General features: G+C 47.1%; 1 protein-coding gene across 2 annotated transcripts in view; it reads left to right on the top strand.

Moving 5' to 3' along the window:
• Positions 1–18466, top strand: part of FUOM (fucose mutarotase) — a 126528-nt gene extending 108062 nt beyond the window's left edge. Inside the window, exon 6 of one of the 2 annotated variants that reach the window (XM_069611066.1) lies at positions 16850–18466. In XM_069611066.1, the coding sequence (XP_069467167.1) occupies positions 16850–16916 (67 nt within the window). In that variant the 3' untranslated portion in view covers positions 16917–18466. The remainder of the gene's footprint in view (positions 1–16849) is intronic. The other variant, XM_069611065.1, reaches the window with a different exon arrangement.
• Positions 18467–18939: the final 473 nt, after the last annotated feature.

Raw genomic sequence — 18939 nt, 5'->3', positions numbered from 1 at the left:
AAACTTCCTACTCCAGTCCTGAGGGATCTACGCGAACCACCTACAGGACAACATCCGCACCAGGTTTTTGTCCCTCTAAGAGGGTTTCCCGGAGAATCCCTTTCTGGCACCTGTGTTGGAAGGTTGGGGAAGGGGTCTCTGGTAAACTTTCACTTCTTCAGGAGATACCGAAGACAATGTAGGACTTTTCCATTGTTGCCTGCAAAGTGCTTCTGAATTGTATCGGCAGTCGTTACAGATAGCAACGCCTAAAAGGGTACATGTTCAAATTAACCTGAACAAGCATTTCAGCTGGCAACAATGGAACAACAGATACAGCAATTAGGCGCAGCGATGCAGAACATGTCTGCTGAGGTGCAATTACTGAAACAGGAGAACGCCACTCTTAAACAACAGTTAGGGCGTTCCGCTCAGAGTTCGGAGGTACCCCTGGGGCCTTTACCAGGAGGGCGCTTTGACGGCAATCCACATGCCGTGAAAGAGTTCCTGGAATCTTGTACGGTCCAATTTTCATTCAAGGCAGCCTTTTTCCCCACTGATAGGGACAAAGTAGGGCACATGATTGCCCAAATGACTGGTGCCGCTCTGGCCTGGGCCACCCCATTAGTCACCAACAACAATCCAATCCTTGATTCATACCCTGCTTTTTGTAATAGTATCCGAAGCATGTTCAGCCGACAGGAAGTAGTAGTTGCCTCCCAAGAGAAACTGTTAGATTTAAAACAGGGTAGTCAGGATATACTTACTTATATAACGGCGTTCAAAAGAATGGCTGCAGATACCTCTTGGGCCAATGACGCCCTAATGACACTATTTAGGCGTGGTCTGTCAGAAGACTTAAAGGACGAAGTGTCCCGTGTTTCCAGACCAACGAACCTCGCAGAATATATTGCCTTGGTTATGCAAATGGATTACCGTCTTCAAGAGAGGAACAGAGAAAGACGAAAGGGAAAAGGGTCTCGAGCTCATGTAGAGGTGTTTACCTCCCCTAAGTCAGGCCCTTTAGACGAAGCCATGCAATTAGGCACAGCTAGAGGTCCATTAACCCCAGAAGAACGAGCCCGAAGAAGAACACTAGGCTTATGCATGTATTGTGGGTCTAATAGCCATACTATTAGGGAATGTACTCTGATCCCTCCCAGGAAACCGGGGCAGGGAAACGCCAGTACCCGACCGTAAAAGGGACGGCGGCATCGGGTCCTTTCACTACACATAGTCCCTCTTCTTACATATCCGGTGGGTTTTCCGCCCATTCATCAGAGAGCATCATGATCAGTTTGAAAATCTCTTTATCCTGGAACAACACTTCTTTACTTAATGTTCCTGCCCTCATTGATAGTGGTGCCGCAGGAAATTTCATAGATGATACCTGGGCACGCTCTCATAACATTCCTCGTACCTCAAAAAAAAATGGCCATACCTGTGGAAAGCGTGGACGGGAGTCCGCTCACATCAGGACCCATTAAGGATCAAACCTTGCCCTTGTTGATGGTGGTTGCTTCACATCAAGAGAATATAGAGTTTGACATAATCAAGACAGCCCACTACCCAATCATCTTAGGGATGCCCTGGTTAAGACACCATAATCCCTATATTAACTGGGCAGCAGGCACACTTTTTTTGGGGTCCGAACGATGTGTACAACATGACCAATTGGTAAACTCCCCCAAGGTAGAGCAGATTCCAGATTCCGGGATCTCGACTACTGTAGTCAACGAGATCTCTTCCTTGCCTCCAGAATACGAACGGTTTCGTCCCGTATTTTCTCACCCAGAGTTTTCAGAACTCCCACCTCACAGAAGGGATGATTGTGCCATAGACTTGGTCCCAGACATCCCCCTTCCTTTTGGCAGGATGTATATTCTGTCTGCAAGAGAGAAGGAAGTTTTAAAGGAGTACCTACACACCCATCTCAAGAACGGATTAATTACAGAATCCACATCCCCGGCAGCCGCTTCGCTTTTTTTCATTCCGAAAAAAGACACATCGAAACTTCGCCCTTTTCAGAGGGTTGAACAAAATAACCATCCCGGACAAATATCCAATGCCCCTTATCCCAGACATACTGGAAGCGGTGTAAGGGGCCAAATTCTACACCAAATTGGACCTAAGGGGGGCGTATCATCTGATTCGCATCAAAGCTGACGACGAGTGGAAAACGGCGTTCAGAACACCCTTCGGTCATTTCCAGTATAAAGTCATGCCCTTTGGGCTTATGAACGCTCCAGCAGTTTTCCAAAGATTTATGGACCACATCTTTTCAGATATTAGTCTTCATTATGTTATTGTTTACTTAGATGACATTTTAGTTTTTTCTTCCTCTTTGAAAGAACATCAGTCCCAAGTGAAGGAGGTCTTAAACAGATTGCAGGAAAACCATTTGTATTGCAAACTAGAAAAATGTGCGTTCCATAAGACCACCATAGCATTTCTGGGATATATTCTCTCCCAAGAAGGGATTGCTATGGATCCTGCAAAAGTTTCCGCTATCACAGAATGGCCTCCTCCTCGTTCTATCAAGGAGATACAAAGATTTCTAGGTTTTGCCAATTTTTATAGGCATTTCATTCCACACTTCTCTTCTTATACCAAACCCATCACTCAATTGCTAAAAAAGGCACCCCATATCTTTGGAATTCCGAGACACAGGAAGCATTTGACCACATGAAGACTCTCTTTACCCAGGCTCCGATACTTAAAGTCCCAGATCAACAACGTCCTTTTATTGTAGAATCGGATGCCTCGAAATATGCCCTGGGAGCGGTTCTACTTCAATCGGACAGTCATAATACCGAAAGACCTGTAGCCTTCCTATCCAAGACCCTCCGATCGGCAGAAATCAATTATACCGTCTTAGAAAAAGAACTTCTAGCCATCAAGCGGGCTTTTGAAGAATGGCGACATCTCCTTTTGGGAGCACGATACCCTATCGAAGTAAGAACTGATCACCACAACCTTTGTTCTCTTCAGTATGTACAAACCTGCAACAGCCGACAAGCACGATGGGCACATTTTTTCTCACCCTATCAAATCAAATTCTCCTTCATCCCGGGAAATACCAATCTCCGGGCCGACGCTTTATCCCGCAAAGATCCTGCGGGGAAGATCCCCTTCCGAGCAGAACCTATGTTTCCAAAGGCTGTTTTTGTTCCAGTAGTCCATCACTTTTTGCAGACACTGGAGGACAAGACTAAGGATCTGCTGACAGCAGAACCAGAACATGGTCTCATTAGGGGATTGACAAGCAGTAGAGGACTCCTATTCAAAGGGGAACAAGTGTACGTCCCGGATATAACTCTCCAAAAAGAAGTATTGAGACTTTGTCACGATTCACTTGCAGCTGGTCACCGAGGAATCCTCAACACTCTCGAATTGGTTCAGAGGCATTTTTGGTGGCCTTCAGTCCGTACTGATGTCCGGGATTATATTGCGTCATGCACGATATGCCTTCAGACTAAATCTCCCCGGAGACCACCTATGGGAAAACAGGTCACAACCCCGATTCCGGAGAGACCATGGCAAATAATTACAACAGATTTCATTGTGGATTTACCGAGATCGGAAGATTGTACAGCTATCATGGTGACCATAGATACATTGACTAAAATGGCTCATTTTATACCTTTGCCTGCAATTCCTTCAGCAGCCCAGATGGCTCACATATTTTTGGAATGCATTTTCTCTCTACATGGCCTTCCGGATACTATTATTTCGGACAGGGGCCCACAGTATACTTCCAGATATTGGAAACAACTTGGCTCCCTTCTAGGGATATCCCGAGTTTGAGCTCTGGGTTCCACCCACAGACCAATGGTCAGACGGAGCACCTCAACCAGACGCTGGAAGGGTATCTTAGGTGTTATGTCTCCTCTGTGCAGGACAATTGGAAACGCCAACTGCCGTTGGCCGAATTTGCTTATAATAATGCGGCACATTCGGCTATCAAAGCAAGTCCTTTTTTCTGCACCTATGGCTTTCATCCTACGGTTTTCCCGGTTGCCACATCACCAGACGCACAATTCCCGGCTCTAGAGAGATTGGTGGATGCCATCCAACAAGGACATCGGACTGCTCACCTGGCTCTTCAGGAAGCCCAGACTCGCAGTAAAGCTCAAGCAGATAAGCATCGTTCTCCAACTCCACAATTCCAGATTGGTGGACAGGTCTGGTTGGCGAGCAAATTCCTACCTAGAAGGCTTGTCCCGTCCAAACTGTCTCCCAGATATTTTGGACCATTTCCCATAGTGGCTAAACGGGGTCCTGTGGCCTATACCTTGCAGCTGCCCAGATCCTGGAGCCGTATTCATCCGACTTTTCATGTCTCCCAATTGAAGCCGGACATACGGAACCGCTTTCATCGTACAGCGGTAACCGCCCCTCCACCGATGATGACCGATGCGGGTCCCGAATACGAGATCTCGGGTATCTGTGACTCTCGGTATCATCGTGGTGTCCTTCAATACCTGGTGGACTGGAAGGGTTATTCTCCTTCTGAAAGGTCGTGGGAGCCGGCTTCGGCCGTTCATGCTTCCTGATTGGTTCGCTCCTTTCATCTTTTTCATCCTGGCAAGCCTGGTTTCGCTTCTTTGGGGAGGGGGTATACTGTTACACCCAGATTTCGGCATCCCACTCTCTGGCATCGTTGGCGGTTACAGCCGCAGATGCGATTTCATACCACCAACAGGGAGCCTCAAGCTCGGAGGAGCGGTCTAGTGGTTCGTGAGAAGGATGAGAGCGAGACTCCTCCTTCCACTCCGGAAGTACGATATGAACGAGAGTTGCCAGGAGTACTACGCGTTGCTTCGATTAGCTCCGCTACGTGAGTTACTGAAACTGCGATACGCGCCTCTCATTGAGTTAGATTTAGGGAAGCCTTTCTTTACTTTACTCTGCTTACATTTCCTGCAGGACTTTCCTCCATATACCCCTATTCAGTCCGACCCAGCAGCTCCACCCGGCTCAGTCTTACGGACGAAATTCTCAGCGGTCTTATTACCCGTTGGTTGATCCCGCCTCGACACTACCCTCGAACTCCCAAGACTCAACACGTGATCTCTGCATCCTTGCCTATCCAACAGGTAGGGATCTAAACATTCAGGCTTTGCCCCCCTTCACTTTTCTTCTCACAAAACCTTATGCAAACACTTCCCTTCTGTTTTTCTTTAACCTATATTAGATCGGACCGCATCACCAGCCAACAGAGACTCTCCATAACACTCCTTGGGATTCTCCCACAGGTACATCTCACTCATTCAACCTTGAGTAACCATGAGACGAAGGGTGCTACAGATAGTTAATTCTACCTATTCTATTCCCACAGAAGAGTCTCACCGAAGCCAATTCATCGCGACTCCCTCTGGTTAAACTTCCTACTCCAGTCGTGAGGGATCTACGCGAACCACCTACAGGACAACATCCGCACTGGGTTTTTGTCCCTCTAAGAGGGTTTCCCGGAGAACCCCTTTCTGGCACCTGTATTGGAAGGTTGGGGAAGGGGTCTCTGGTAAACTTTCACTCCTTCAGGAGATACCGAAGACAAGGTAGGACTTTTCCATTGTTGCCTGCAAAGTGCTTCTGAATTGTATCGGCAGTCGTTACATTGCCGTGCTGTGGTGACCACCATCTGAAACAGCTTACCTGAGTTGAGTCCAGTCCTGAGAGGGGTCCTGCATCGTGTTTTTATGCATTCTTCATCCGAGAGTCCTTGCACCAGTGAAAGACACAGACCAGAGATCTGCTCGAACTTGCAACCCCTGCGAATCAAGGACTGAGGATGACGGCGGGAAAAGCAACCTCTGACCTTCTTCCATGACCTGCCAAGCCCTGTGGAGAATCGGAGTACGGGGTGGGGGTGAGTTACAGTGGTTCTTACCTGCTCCTAAACTCCCTTTAAAAATGTTGATAACTTTTATACAACTTTTGCTATACTTTGTCATTGCTTGCTTGTACAAGCCTTCCGAAATTTGGGGACACTTTTGTTAGTTAGAATAAACTGTCCTCTAACCTGTGGAACTGTTCACGGGAGCCCAGAGACCCTACCTTCATTTTTCCCTGCATCACAAACTGTGTCTGAGCTTTTCCTGAACTTTTGGGCATAAGGCCCCAGACAATTTAGGGAAGGACTTTTGAAGTTAGGATTAATTCTCTGTGGACCTGTACTGCAAAATTATCTGTGGACCTGTAGTGCATAAACTAATCTGTACTGATTATACAGGGGTTTGGTATGTATTATGCCCTACCCAGGTGACTGAATATATGTAATCTATTATTAGTGTTGTGTGATACGTCTTCCTATTAATAGTCATTTTTCATATTGCTATTTAGCCCATAAATAAATGACTGTTGAAGTGTAATTTGTGGTTCCCATTGTGTGTACTCATTGTGGACCCTTTATAAGCTCACCACCTCTTGAGACTTAACCTAGACCTCTCGTCACTGCTACCATGGCCTTCTATACATCTGTCTACCAGGCCAGAGTATAGAAAATCAGTCCTAACAAACCTTCTCCACCTAACATCTCAGTGTCTTGTGAAAAGGAGCAGTATCGGGTACCTCAGTGTAGTGCACTGCTGGTGTGTCCAGATAATACTTACACAGTACGCTGTGATTTTCGATTGCCTAGTAGTTAAGTCATCTACTCATATAGATAACATAGAGACAGTTACTTTCACCAAATTGTGTAGTGACAGGGGCCTAACAGTCTCTGGCACTAAAGCAGAATTAATTGTGAACATTCATGATTTTGAAAATGGCAAAGATGTGCCTCCCTTATCTAATGGTACTGGTAGTGGGGCTAGGGATGGACCCAGCAGCAATAACGGAGTTGCTGCCACTGCAGTTTCTAATGGTGAGGAAGAGAAGGAGGAAAGTGAAGCTTCTGGACTTTTGTCTGTAACCACCTCAGATGCTGAGGCATTGTTTGAACTGAAAAAGGAGAAGCTCGGGCTCGAGGAGAAGGAGCTTGAGTTCAATATGGTCAGGTTACAATTTGAGAGAGTTGAGAGACAGAAGGCGTAGATCACCAGGTGGAGCTTGCCAAGATTCAGGCATTACAAGGTTCTTCCAGTGGGTCTGGAGATGGATCTGGATCCTGTTCACAACCTAGATTCCCAAAAGATCTTCTAAGTATGTAAGAAGATAAGAATGACATAATTGATTGGCTTTGGGTTGTGACTTTTGAATATGCATGCGAAGTACAAGGAATGGGTGATTCTGATAGAATTGCATGGTTGCTCAGAAGACTGCCCCATTCTGGCTGCAGTGCCATTATGGAATTGTCTAAAGCTGACAGGCTAGATTTTGTAAAACTTAAGCAAACTCTCATCTTAAAGTGACTCCTGCCCAATACTTGAGATTAAGAGAGTACAAAAAGAAAGAATGTATGACTTAGGTTACTTTTGTTGCAGATTCTTTGAAAAACTTGTGCGGCTGGGTAGAAGGTTATCAGGTAATGACCTTTGAGGGCATGATTCATTTGGTCATGCTTGAGCATATTTTAGCCTCTTGTTCCCCAGAGCTTAAGCAGCATTTGGCTGACTCTAAGAAGTTAAATCCTAAGAGGTTAGCCATTGCTGCTGAATTATGGGTCTCTCACAGAGTGTCCCATAAGATCAAGCCTGCTTCAGGTAAGAAGGAGGAGGGAAAGAAGCAGAAGGAGAAAGAGGGTGGGGGTACAGATAAACCTATGTGCAAGAAGGCTCACAAAAAGTTTACTAAGGGGGAGTCACCAGAGTCAGGTAAGGGTAGTGGGACTAATCCTCCCAAGCATGAGAGTGCAGTGCCTGAGCGCAGGTTTCTGATGGGTTGGTAGCGGATCAGTTTATGTTGAAGATATTCTGGGCCTGTTTTGTGTAGGGCACGGTGGGTGATGAAGATGGCTTTGAAAGTGGCCCTTCGCCCTACAGGGAGCCAGTGGAGGACACAAAGGGCAGGTGAGATGTGCTCTCTGGGGCCGAGGGCCACGAGGGGTCTGGCAGCTGTGTTTTGGACCTGTTGAGCTTTCTGAGTTGATAAGCGGTTGTGCCCAGGAAACAGGGAGTTTACATAAACTAGGCGGGAGAGGACGATGGCAATGATTGTAGCAACTCTCTGAAGGTAGGAGAGGTAGGCTGTTGGCCATCATCTGGATGTCGATGTCAAAGAGGCAGGAGGAAAGGTCGGGGTGGGCGAGGGAGGCACACTTAGGAATCTTGAAGATGGTTTGTGTGTTGTCCACGTAGTTGTAGCAGGTAAGGTTGTGTGAGCGGATAATGGAAGGTAGGGGGCTCAGGTACAGGTTGAAGAGTAGAGGGGAAAGTCAGGTGTACTGTGAGACCCCATTGGAGACAGGGCAAGGGGGGCAGAGGAGAAGCGAGAGAGGAGGGTGATTGGTGACCTGTTAGCCAGGAAAGAGGAACTCTACTTAAGAGCGTTAGCAAAGTCTGTATTGTAACCTGGAGGTCTGTAGCTCAGTAGGAAGCTGTGAGTAAGAGGGTTTCAGGAGAAACCTCATTAGCCGGGATTAGGTCTGCATTGCAGGCTTGTTCCTCGGTGTGTGATATGAAGAGGAGTGATTGGTGGAGGATGGTTATCCCTCCTGCTCTCCTCATTCTGTTGTGGGTGATAGAGTGTATATCCTGGTGGGAATGATTTGTGTGCGATGGGTTGGAAGTCATCACAGAACCATGTTTCTGTGATGAAAAGATTATCTGGGCTTTCAGTGGAGATGAGGTCAAATATGTTGTTGGTTCTTTGCAACAGATCTAGCGTTGATGAGGATGCAAGAGATTAAGGAGGGGTGGCTGGGGCAGGTGTCCTCAGAGGTGCCCATGGTGGATGCCCCATGGGGGGGGTGCAATGTACAAAGCGTGGACGGCGAAGAGAGAGGGCAGAGGGAGGTGAGGTAGAGGAGTGTATGATAGGTGGAGGTGCAAGGTCTCTGTTATTGTATGGGGGCTCTGGGTGTTCTTTGAGTGTGGGAAAGAGTGCTCCTGAAGTGCAGATCCTATGGGGGGGGGGTTAGGAGGTTATGGGGGAGAGGGAGGTGGAGTTTCTGGCACACCAACATGCCCCTCTGATCTGGGAATGGGTAGGCATGATAAAATATCTGTTGCGTCTATTCTGATGGCTAGAGGAGAGAAGGTGGGCTCACTCGAATGTCTGCACATTGCAAGAGGATCAGTGCTATGGTGGGAGGCAGAGTTTGAATGTCCAAGGGGTGGGGGGGGCTGTCTTGTGCTACAGTGTGATTCAGTGCAAGAGTGCAGCCTCAGAAGTACGAATAAGAGAATAACACTGTAATATCCCCCTTAAATCAGTACTCTGGCTACACCCTAGATTCAATACAGTAATTGAAGACTAAATTGAATTAGCTATATTGTAGTATGTACCTGAAATGCAAAACATCGGCAGCAAAGCTCTAGCATACAGTTAGACACCGCACAGTAGAGAGGCTTTACTGTGCTCCTAAAATCAAATTCTGTGAGCGTATGTAATATGCACACAATGCAAATTAAAAATACATTGCAGAATGTGTTTTAAAATTAAGTACTAAGTCTAGGAAGCACCCAGTTCACCCCTAAAGACAGTGGGAAAAGAATAGTACATTTACTCACAATCTCACCCATTTTAAAAGCTATAACAAGTGAAATGCAGTGATTATCACACTACATAGCATAGAAAATTGCACACCGGTATTCGAAATGCAGTCAGTACATTGAGAGGCCTACACAAGACCCCTCACCCATTTTTCTAAAATGCATATAGAATCACAGGAATGGATTTGAAAATGCAAGGATTGTTCTAAAAAGACCAATCCTGCAAGTGGGACAAAAGAACCATGGAGGTTTGCAGATGAATAACGTATATTGTCAGCTTTCGGTCACGACCCTTAAATAGGGCACAGACCCTCGAGGTTCCTACTTGCAGATGAGAGCCCCAGCACTGCGAGGCCCAGGCCTACTAGGTCATCTGCCCCGAAGGCATTTCACGGACCTCCACGCTCGGCTGGAGTCAGTCCCCTCCTTTGCATCCTGCTCCCTCCAGCCCCCTGCCTGCCTCCGCTCCACACGATTGCATGCTCCACAGGTCAGCTGACCCCGAAACCAGGAACACTTCGGTTCCTCGTGATCCCCACCAAAGTGAGAGCCTTTTCTGTCATGACCCTCAAGGAGGACACAGACCCTCAAGGTCCCTGCTTCCAGGTGAGAGCCCCAGCACTGCGAGATCCAAACCCACTAGGCCCTCTGTGCTCTCCTAGAGCCAGTCCCTCCTCCCTCTCTGCATCACGCCCCTCTGCACGTCTCTCCTCCCCATGGGTTGGGTGCTGCACAGGTCAGCTAACCCTCGAGCTTCTCTTGATCCCCACCGAAGCGAGAGCCCTTTCCGTCACAACCCTCAGGGAGGACACAGAACCTTGCGGTCCCTGCTTGCAGGTGAGAGCACTAGCCCTCTGCCCCAAGGCCTGTGCTCCCCTCGAGCCAGCCTCCTCTCTCTCCGCATCCTGCCCTCTCCTTCCCGCCTCCCTCCACACAGATTGGGTTCTGCACAGGACAATTGACTCAGGAACCTGGAACTCTCTGTCTCCTCTTGATCGCCACCGAAGCAGGAGCCCTTTCCGTTGCAACCCTCAAGGAGGACACAGACCCTCGAGATTCCTGCTTACAGGTGACAGCCCCAGCACTGTGAGACCCAGACCCACTAGCCCTCTGCCCCCAAGGTATTATATGGACCTTCACGCTCTCCTAGAGCCAACCTCCTCCCTCTCTGATTCCCGCTTCCTCCCGCCCCCTGCCCGCCTCCCCTCCACACCAATTGGGTGCTGCACAGGTCAGCTGACCCAGGAACCAAGAAATGCACCCCTTTTAACCCCACAACAAAGGGCAGCCCTGCCCGGGCAGCTGGCTAAGGGCTCGGGCAAGTGCACATTCCATCCCTGTTTGCCTGTTGGAATGGGCACCCCAGCTCTGCTGGATCCCGCTCCTGCTGTCTGCAGCAACATCCAGGTAGGAGACGTTGTCATATGCACAGTGTCTACATTGATGGATCTCACTGTTGTGTTAAACCAGATTGCATTTCCGTCTACAGTGCTTCACATCTTTATTTTGCTACTTTCCCACTGCCATACTTGATTTCTTCCCTTATGGTCCAGTGTGTGTGTTGCCCAAATGTATTTTGCTTATGTTTTATACATCCATACTTGATTTTCTTCCCTGTCCAGGGTCTGTATTTCCCAACTGTATTTCTAATTTTTACACTGCCGCATTTGACTTTCTCCCTCTGCAAGATCTTTCCCAACCAGGTGTCAGTCTCTCTTCAACAGAACGTCAAGCGATCCATCACAATGAAATATAACTGTATCCTGCACGGACATGACCCGCTCACCTATGCACCTCTCAGTAAACACTACTCGATTACACACACCCAAAACACATGTCACCACCTCCAAAAGAGTAAAGCTGTGACCCACGCAAAATTCCGAGCATCCCTTGACATAATCTGACCCTTCTGACTCTCTCACATCCTTGACAATTTGTCACGGTAACCTATTCTCTCACCTGATAACTATGGGTTGCTGTGAGGGGCCCATTCACTCCCTGCCCACCTTCATGCTGGCTAACAAATGCACCCATGCATTTTAGAAATCCTTTCTTCACATCTTACATCTCTGACATCTTCCAAAGGGCGTTCATCCTCACAGCGCTTCAAGGCCTTTTATTTTAAGTTCCAGATCCTTTGTCAGTAGGCTTCAAGGGGACAAAGACAAGAGATGCCTTACAGTTATGTGAAGAGGTAAATGAATACTACTAAAATAGCAGAGGTGCAATGGAGGGTGGGGATTCTAAGTGACCCACGCAGAAAAGCTCCATGCCCTGATACCAGTATCGGAGGCCTGCAGAAGTATGGCCACATTGGGAGTGCAAGCTTGCCAACATAATACAGTCTAGGTCAGGGGGACACAGGACATACTCTGCACCTGGAGATCACGGAGGACAAGACAGACCACAGAATTGGGGTCAGAGAACCTGGGACTGCTCACAGTGCTGGTTGCGGTTAGAAAGACCCCGGAGGTGCTGGAGCAGAGTTAGTTTCAGGTTCCGGATTGGGCCTGGCTTCAGTTCGGTTCTCTGGTTACAAAGAGTAAAGACTCAAGAGGTTGAAGATACGAGGACATTGTCAGAGAACAACCCTGTGCCGATGTCCACGATGAAGGAGGGCACCCATACAATGACGGCAGGAAGGTGGTTCAAGGAAGACCCCGTATTCAGGTTAGAGGGGTATTGATCAGCTTGGACAGAAAAAAGGAATAATCAGGATGAAGAAGATCCTACAAGTAAGCCAGTTGTGCCGTGCATGTATATTTATTTTACATTGACACAGTCCTTTTTTAGTTCATTCAACAATTTATTTTACAGGTCTTTCGATAAGCACGAAAGTTTTTTGGCATCAAACGGACAAAAGTGATTGTGAACGGTGGTAACACGGGTTAAGTGTCAACCTCTGATGTATTGAGGTTAAAACTCCACACTGAAGTACATTCCCTGTACAGATATGATAGATAGAGAAAGAACTATCAAGCAGGGAAAGTATACCTGAGGCTTGAAAATGGCCCCAGGGTTAGTTCACACAAGGTGTACACAACAGATATTTACACAACATACACAAGGGGGAAGATACAGTTGTGTCACGGGGATCGACACAGGTGTGTTTCGGCCAAAACATGGCTTGATTGAAGCCGGTCTATATGCTGGCCTTCGTCAGGAAAGGCACCATTGGTGGTGCTGTCCGTTGATTCTGCTGCTCCAGTGGCAGTGGCAAGCTGGGGAATATCCTCACGTGGTTGAAGGATAGTATGTGCGTGATTGCACTTAGGAATATGCCTGAGAGTGCTTCAGGCCGACATCTCTCGGTTTCCCGCTGACTGTGAAGGGCCACAGTGAGTCCCAGATCGCAGTATGTCCGGCGTACCTCTGTATACGGGGTCCTCAGCTTGAAATGAAGCGGGGTGATCAGCTTGGATACAGGAACAGTCTTTGAAAAATAACTGCAGGCGGTGATATGAGGTGTTCCACAATGGAGCAAAATCGAGGCAAAGTAACAAAAAGCTTGCCAAGTTTGAGCAAAGCCTCAGTCCAGCAAATACTGGTGCGGGAATGCTTCCGGAGAGCATCAGAGGCAGCAGCCTATAGAGAAGCTGAAGTCCCAGAAAGAGGCAATTTCATCACTGAGAGACAGTAAGACACCCACAATAGGAACCCAGGGCAGCATAGTCCTGATCCTCAGAAAAAACCACTGTCAACAACAGTCTTCCAATTAGGTTTCAACATGAATCTGCAGAATGGAGGGTCTCCCCGGTTACACAACGTCACACAGGCTACAGCCCACACCCTAGCTGCCATATAATTGTTAAACAGCAACCTTAATTATTGGCTGTACCCTGTCCTTAGAGACTAACTTTGGCGCTCAGGAGAGCACTACTTCAGTTAGTATTTTCTTTTGTTTGTTTTGCATTTAAGCACATTTGAGTCCCATTAACATTAGATGGCTGAAGTCACAGCAGTGAATGGGTAATGAGGATAGGCTATGGCCTGTAACATGTCCCTAAAGAGATGCAAATGCTGGGTGATTAGAAATGGGGTGCCCGAAACTGCCTGCTGTTTTGAAATGGTGAATATTAACAAGGTGATTGCGTCATGCATTTCCTTTCGCCATGTTTCTTTTAGTCTACTTACTACAGTTGTACAACCGTTAGGGTAAAGAAAAGATTTTCTTTAGGACCACATTATTTTCCGTGCAAGGAATTGTAAGCTTTCATTCAGGAAGGGGAAAATAAATATATAATCGTACTCTTTTTGCTCAACATGTTACTATAATGATTTATATACTGTCAGGTTGATTTATTAGGTGGGTTGTGCATGTTTACAAGCTATCTCCGTTGAACTGAGCGTTATTTTCTTTATATTTTTTGCACTTTGTATATGCCTTTCACTTGCCTGCCATAGCCCCACCCCAATTGCTCTAGCCACTTCTCACCTACCCCCAGCCTGTGTCAGGAGGTCAGATTGTAGAGTTATTGCTGTGTTACTATAGGCTAAGCTGCTGTGAAATCTGCTTCAAGTTCCCAGCATCCTTACCCAGCATCCTTACCCAATGCAGCAATCCTGACGGCACACCGACCCTTACCACAGGACAGCAGGACAAGGGATGGAAGGCAGGGTGCTGTATTTTTGGGCCTGGTTAGTAAAGACAAAGGACAGGGCTAGACTGGTTCACAGTAGACATGTGGGTCATTGCCATTATGGTATGTTAGGTAGCAAGGACTGGATGTCTGAGGGCCCAGCATAGACAGGAGAACAAGACAGGTGTGGGGTTTGGGACAGGACGTCCATATGTGCCCTGTGGGCGGGATATGTGTGGGTGGAAAGAAAAGAGTACATATGTCATTGGTATATGTAGCAGTTGTTAATCAGCGCACCTAGTTGCCATTTTAAATTCACAGGGTGGCTGGTGCCACAATTTGCAAGTGCCTAGAGAAAGTGTGAAGGGAGATGGAGAGGGGAATACTAGAGAGTTCATTGAAGAAAGCTTTACTGGCGTCAAGAAGGCGGCATGAACGTATGTAATGGAGGCGTTTTACAACAGACTCTTTGCAAGCCCAAATGGTCTTTCAGAGCAAGCCTGAACCTACTGACTTAACTATGGCGGATGCTGGCATTTCAGGCTAGGCTACCCTATTGGGCAGAATCCAACTGATATGCAACTCTATATGGTCTTCTGGTGTGGCACATAGAGTTCAGCGCGATTGAGAGCCGCCTTGGAGGTTACAACCTGTGGACAAGCAACTTAAGCTTTTGTTCATTCTCGGAACAGGAGTCTTAGATGTCTGGCTAATTCTGTTATAGCATTACTGACCTTTTCAAAAATTTGCTCTCGTTTCGTTATTTTGTTTTATAGTAGGCACTGCTGCCGTTTGCATGCTCTCTTGTCGCTATGGGGGGGTCTCACAAAAAGTGGGTTGGGGTTTGGTTAGTAGGAGTGGAGGGAAAACGCAAGATTGCTTTGATGTTGTGTTACTGCATGCAGATCAGAAGTAACCCTCTCTGTGTGCATGCATGTTTCCAGATGATTTGTGTCAAGGACACTTAAGGTGCGTTTATCCAGAATAGAGCTTTGTGTGCCCCTAGAGCAGTGGTCCTGAAACATTTTTGGCCTGTGCCCCCCTGAGCCAAATGTGGGCAGGCCGGGCCCCCCCAAAAATGCCAAATAGACAGTAAGTCCAAATGGCTATGAACTATTGAGTGTCGTCACTGCACCCTGCTCCCAGTATAGTCCCAGCGCTCCCCCACCTACTCCCATACCAGTCTCTGGACTCCCTCATCCCACTCCTAGCACAATCCCTGTGCTCTCCCCACCCCATCACAGTCCCTGGGCTCTCCCCACCCCATCACAGTCCCTGGGCTCTCCCCACCCCACCACAGACCCTGTGCTCTCCCCGCCTTGCTCCCACCACTATCCCATAGCTCCCCCCATCCTGCTCCCACCACAGTCTCTGGCCTCCCCCCACCCTGCTCCCAGCACTGTCCAAGAGCCAGTGGTGGCTGGTGAATATTTTAAGTGGAAGGGCATACATATTTCCCTCCCATATGCCATAGTGTCCGAGCGTAGCGAGGGAGCGCGAACCATTCGGAGAGGGGTTCTCCCCTCAGGAATTATTTTTAATAATGGGTTAAAATGCTGTATTTTAGAGCACACTTAAAAAAAAAAAATGCTGTGCTTGCTAAATCTGGTCTTCAGCTTGCAGTGAATATCGTGTGTAATGCTACCATTTACCAGACCATTTACCTGCATACGGCTATCATTACACATCATTTCTTTTTATCTAGAATCTAGAAAAAAATAAATTTAGTGTAATACTGTATGCAAGTACATTGTACCATTACACACGATATTCATTGCAGGCTGAAGACCATATATATATATATTTTTTTTATTTTTGACTCAAGAATCTAGACTCGCCAAAAAAAGAATCTTCAGACTGTGGTTGCGCGACCCCCTGCACATGAGGCGCGGCCCCCTAGATGGTCGCCACCCACAGTTTGAATACCGCTGCCCTAGAGTGAAGATAGGATTGTAGGCCTCGGACTGGGTTATACAAGCTGGTGGGAGATGTGCAGGTTTCTGATGGTTTTGCTTGGTGTCTGTAGACCACATTTATTTTGTTGTCCACAAAAAGAGCACGTACAGGAACCACCACCCACAGAACACAGCACTCGGAAAAGGAGGGCTTAGGGTTGCAGCATGTAGTGGCTGCGGGGGGTGGAGAGTGTGCAGGTAAGAGGGTTGCACATGTGGGACACTGGGGCGGAGAGATGTGCCAGAGGGGAAAAAGGGTACTGGTCGGGCACTGGCAAGCGGGTATGGAAAGAAAAAGGAGTTTTGTCTGGGTGGGTGCACATGATATGGGTGTTCAGCTGTGGAACACCCAATGAAAAGGATTTGTTGTTCGTTCCCTCATAGCGGCTGCTCTGAAATAAGGATTCGCATAGTAAAGGTGACCTTATTTTGGAGCGACCTCTAATGGCCGAAGACGAGACATCGAACCATTGATTTGTGGCTCGAGGGTTAGTTTGCTGTCCATCAGGTTTACAAAGTTCTTGACCACGTTCGATGTTTTAGTCTAATGCCCATCTCTTACCAAGACAGCCTCTTCCCCAACCTGACAGACCTTTTTGTATGTGCCACCTGTTCCAACATATACTGGTTACTCTCCGAGTGTAGTGGCAGTGGGCGGTGAGAGATGAACAGAGTTTGAAAATAAAATGTCCCTTAATACTCATTAACCCTTTTTGAGCATCGATGTTTGTCGTTCCAGGGAAACTGCACTGTATGGGAACCTCATCCTCAAGAAAGGTGTGCTTTCTCCCGAGGAGCAGGCGTAATACTGATGCCAGTGCCACAGAACTGCTGGCATCTCCATCCACTGCCCACCGGAGACCTTCACCCCAGTTCTGGCAGGAAGACTTTGGGATAGACTTCACAGCATTTTGGCATAGGCTTGTTTTCAAATGTTCTTTTTTAGATCTTTCTCTTTATATACTGTGATGGACTATTAAAAAATGTCCAAGCATAAAATTAAATAGATATTTATGTTATGTGATGTCAAAAGCCTTCAATATTGCCCTCCCCAACACGGTGGCAGTCTTATTTCACGGAGCCTTGGCTGGATAGAGGCATAATTCGCCTCCTCCAAGAAACCACACCGTTGTCCATGAGTGGCAATGAAAAGGGGAACTGTGGAGCGGAAAAAGAAGCTTGAGTACAATAGGGACAAAGCAGGAGAGTAAATGGGGGCGGGCAAGCCGAATAAAGGGCGGTGGTACGATGGTGGTCGCGTGGGTGCATGTCCATTTCATCACACACGAATTGATTGGGAGAAGAGTGGAGAAATTGCATGCAATTTTTCAGCAGAATGAGGAATGACATAAGAGTCACAGTGAATACTGAGCACAGTTTTGTAAAGCATAATTATAAAATACACTGGGCCTGCACAGCATCTGGAGCATTGCACGAAGGGGGACACCAGGAGCAAGATGATGCAGCCACATATTCTACGGCCTTTGATAAAAACGGGGTCCCATGGGAGATGCACCCAAAAGAATACATCCTAGGTCTACAATAGTAGACCAGCTAGCAACACATCGAGCAATAATGCCAAGGGGAAAACAAGAACTCACAGCAGGGACACCCAAGTGCACAGTAGCCGTGAGGATAAATAGTGCAAAGGAAAGTGGGGCTGTATCGCTTACCTGGAAAAGGAGGGTCTGCAGGTTGGCTTGGCACTGGGATGGAAACCAAGTACTAGCGACGCAGCCTACGGTCACACTGATGTCACCCCTCAACCTGGGCAAGGAATCCATTACTGATACTCATGGGAATCATGTCATCCAGAAACACTCACACTGGCACTCACACCATCGCTCTCTCTCCATCTCTCTCTCTCTCTCTCTATATATATTAATCCTGACGCTATTTCTCTACCTCCTCTCTGATCCAGGACCCTCCCAGGGTTGCAGAGGATCCACGACCCCATTCTAATACCTATACGCTGTACCTTTCCCTGTTAGTAACTTGTATAACACAACGTCATCGGGTTCTTACCAAGCCCCTTCGTTGGATTCCGCCACATCGAAGTGTTTATAATAATTCCTCCTTTTAGCACATGCTAGACATTATTGACCTCCTCTCAGCCAACCAGAATTGCTGGAATACAGTCAATAACTACTGGCATTGATTTGCATTCTAGTCATTCTGGTTTCAGGTGCAGCCACAGAAACAGAACATATTTCTCGGCCTGCAAGAACAGCAATCAACTTCCAAGCAAGACTTGTTTCAACAAGACACTCCAACCTAAGTTAGCACAACAAAGTGAAAGTTAGAACAGGAACAATGCTGCTATTGCAAAAAATAAATAAAAATACTTTCAATTTAACATTGCACCTAAAGCAAGCTTATTTTCCAGACCAGCCAAGTTTACAACTAACATTTTTACCGTACAGAGACAACCTTGTTATTTAGACATTACAAACCTAAAAATCACATTTAATTTGTTAACATGTACTGTGTACCGTACTCATTAAACAAACATGCTTTACTTCATCACCACTACTCCAAAGCCCTTATTGCTATAGCAGCGTGTACTAATAGCCTTATAGCCCTCAGGGCAGGTCGTTATTGCTTGAGATAGTGGCCCTTCCCCGCCTTATGTCCCTTGACTTCACCTTCGGCCATTACTTGGCAGCAGGTGATATTCCTGCAATAAGTATACCTCGCTCGGTCTATACGGCTATATTATTACCCGATTTAATGATATTGAATTTATCAACCTCGGAAGGATGAAGCCCTGAGTCACCCCCTGCTGGCATTCATATCTGCAATGGTTATTCTGAGGACATTTGAATTTGA

This window comes from Ambystoma mexicanum, chromosome 8 (genome assembly GCF_040938575.1).
Source record: "Ambystoma mexicanum isolate Mex_15411 chromosome 8, UKY_AmexF1_1, whole genome shotgun sequence".
NCBI lineage: Eukaryota > Metazoa > Chordata > Amphibia > Caudata > Ambystomatidae > Ambystoma > Ambystoma mexicanum.
Note: the sequence above shows the minus strand (reverse complement) of the source record. Positions and strands in the feature narration are given on the sequence as shown.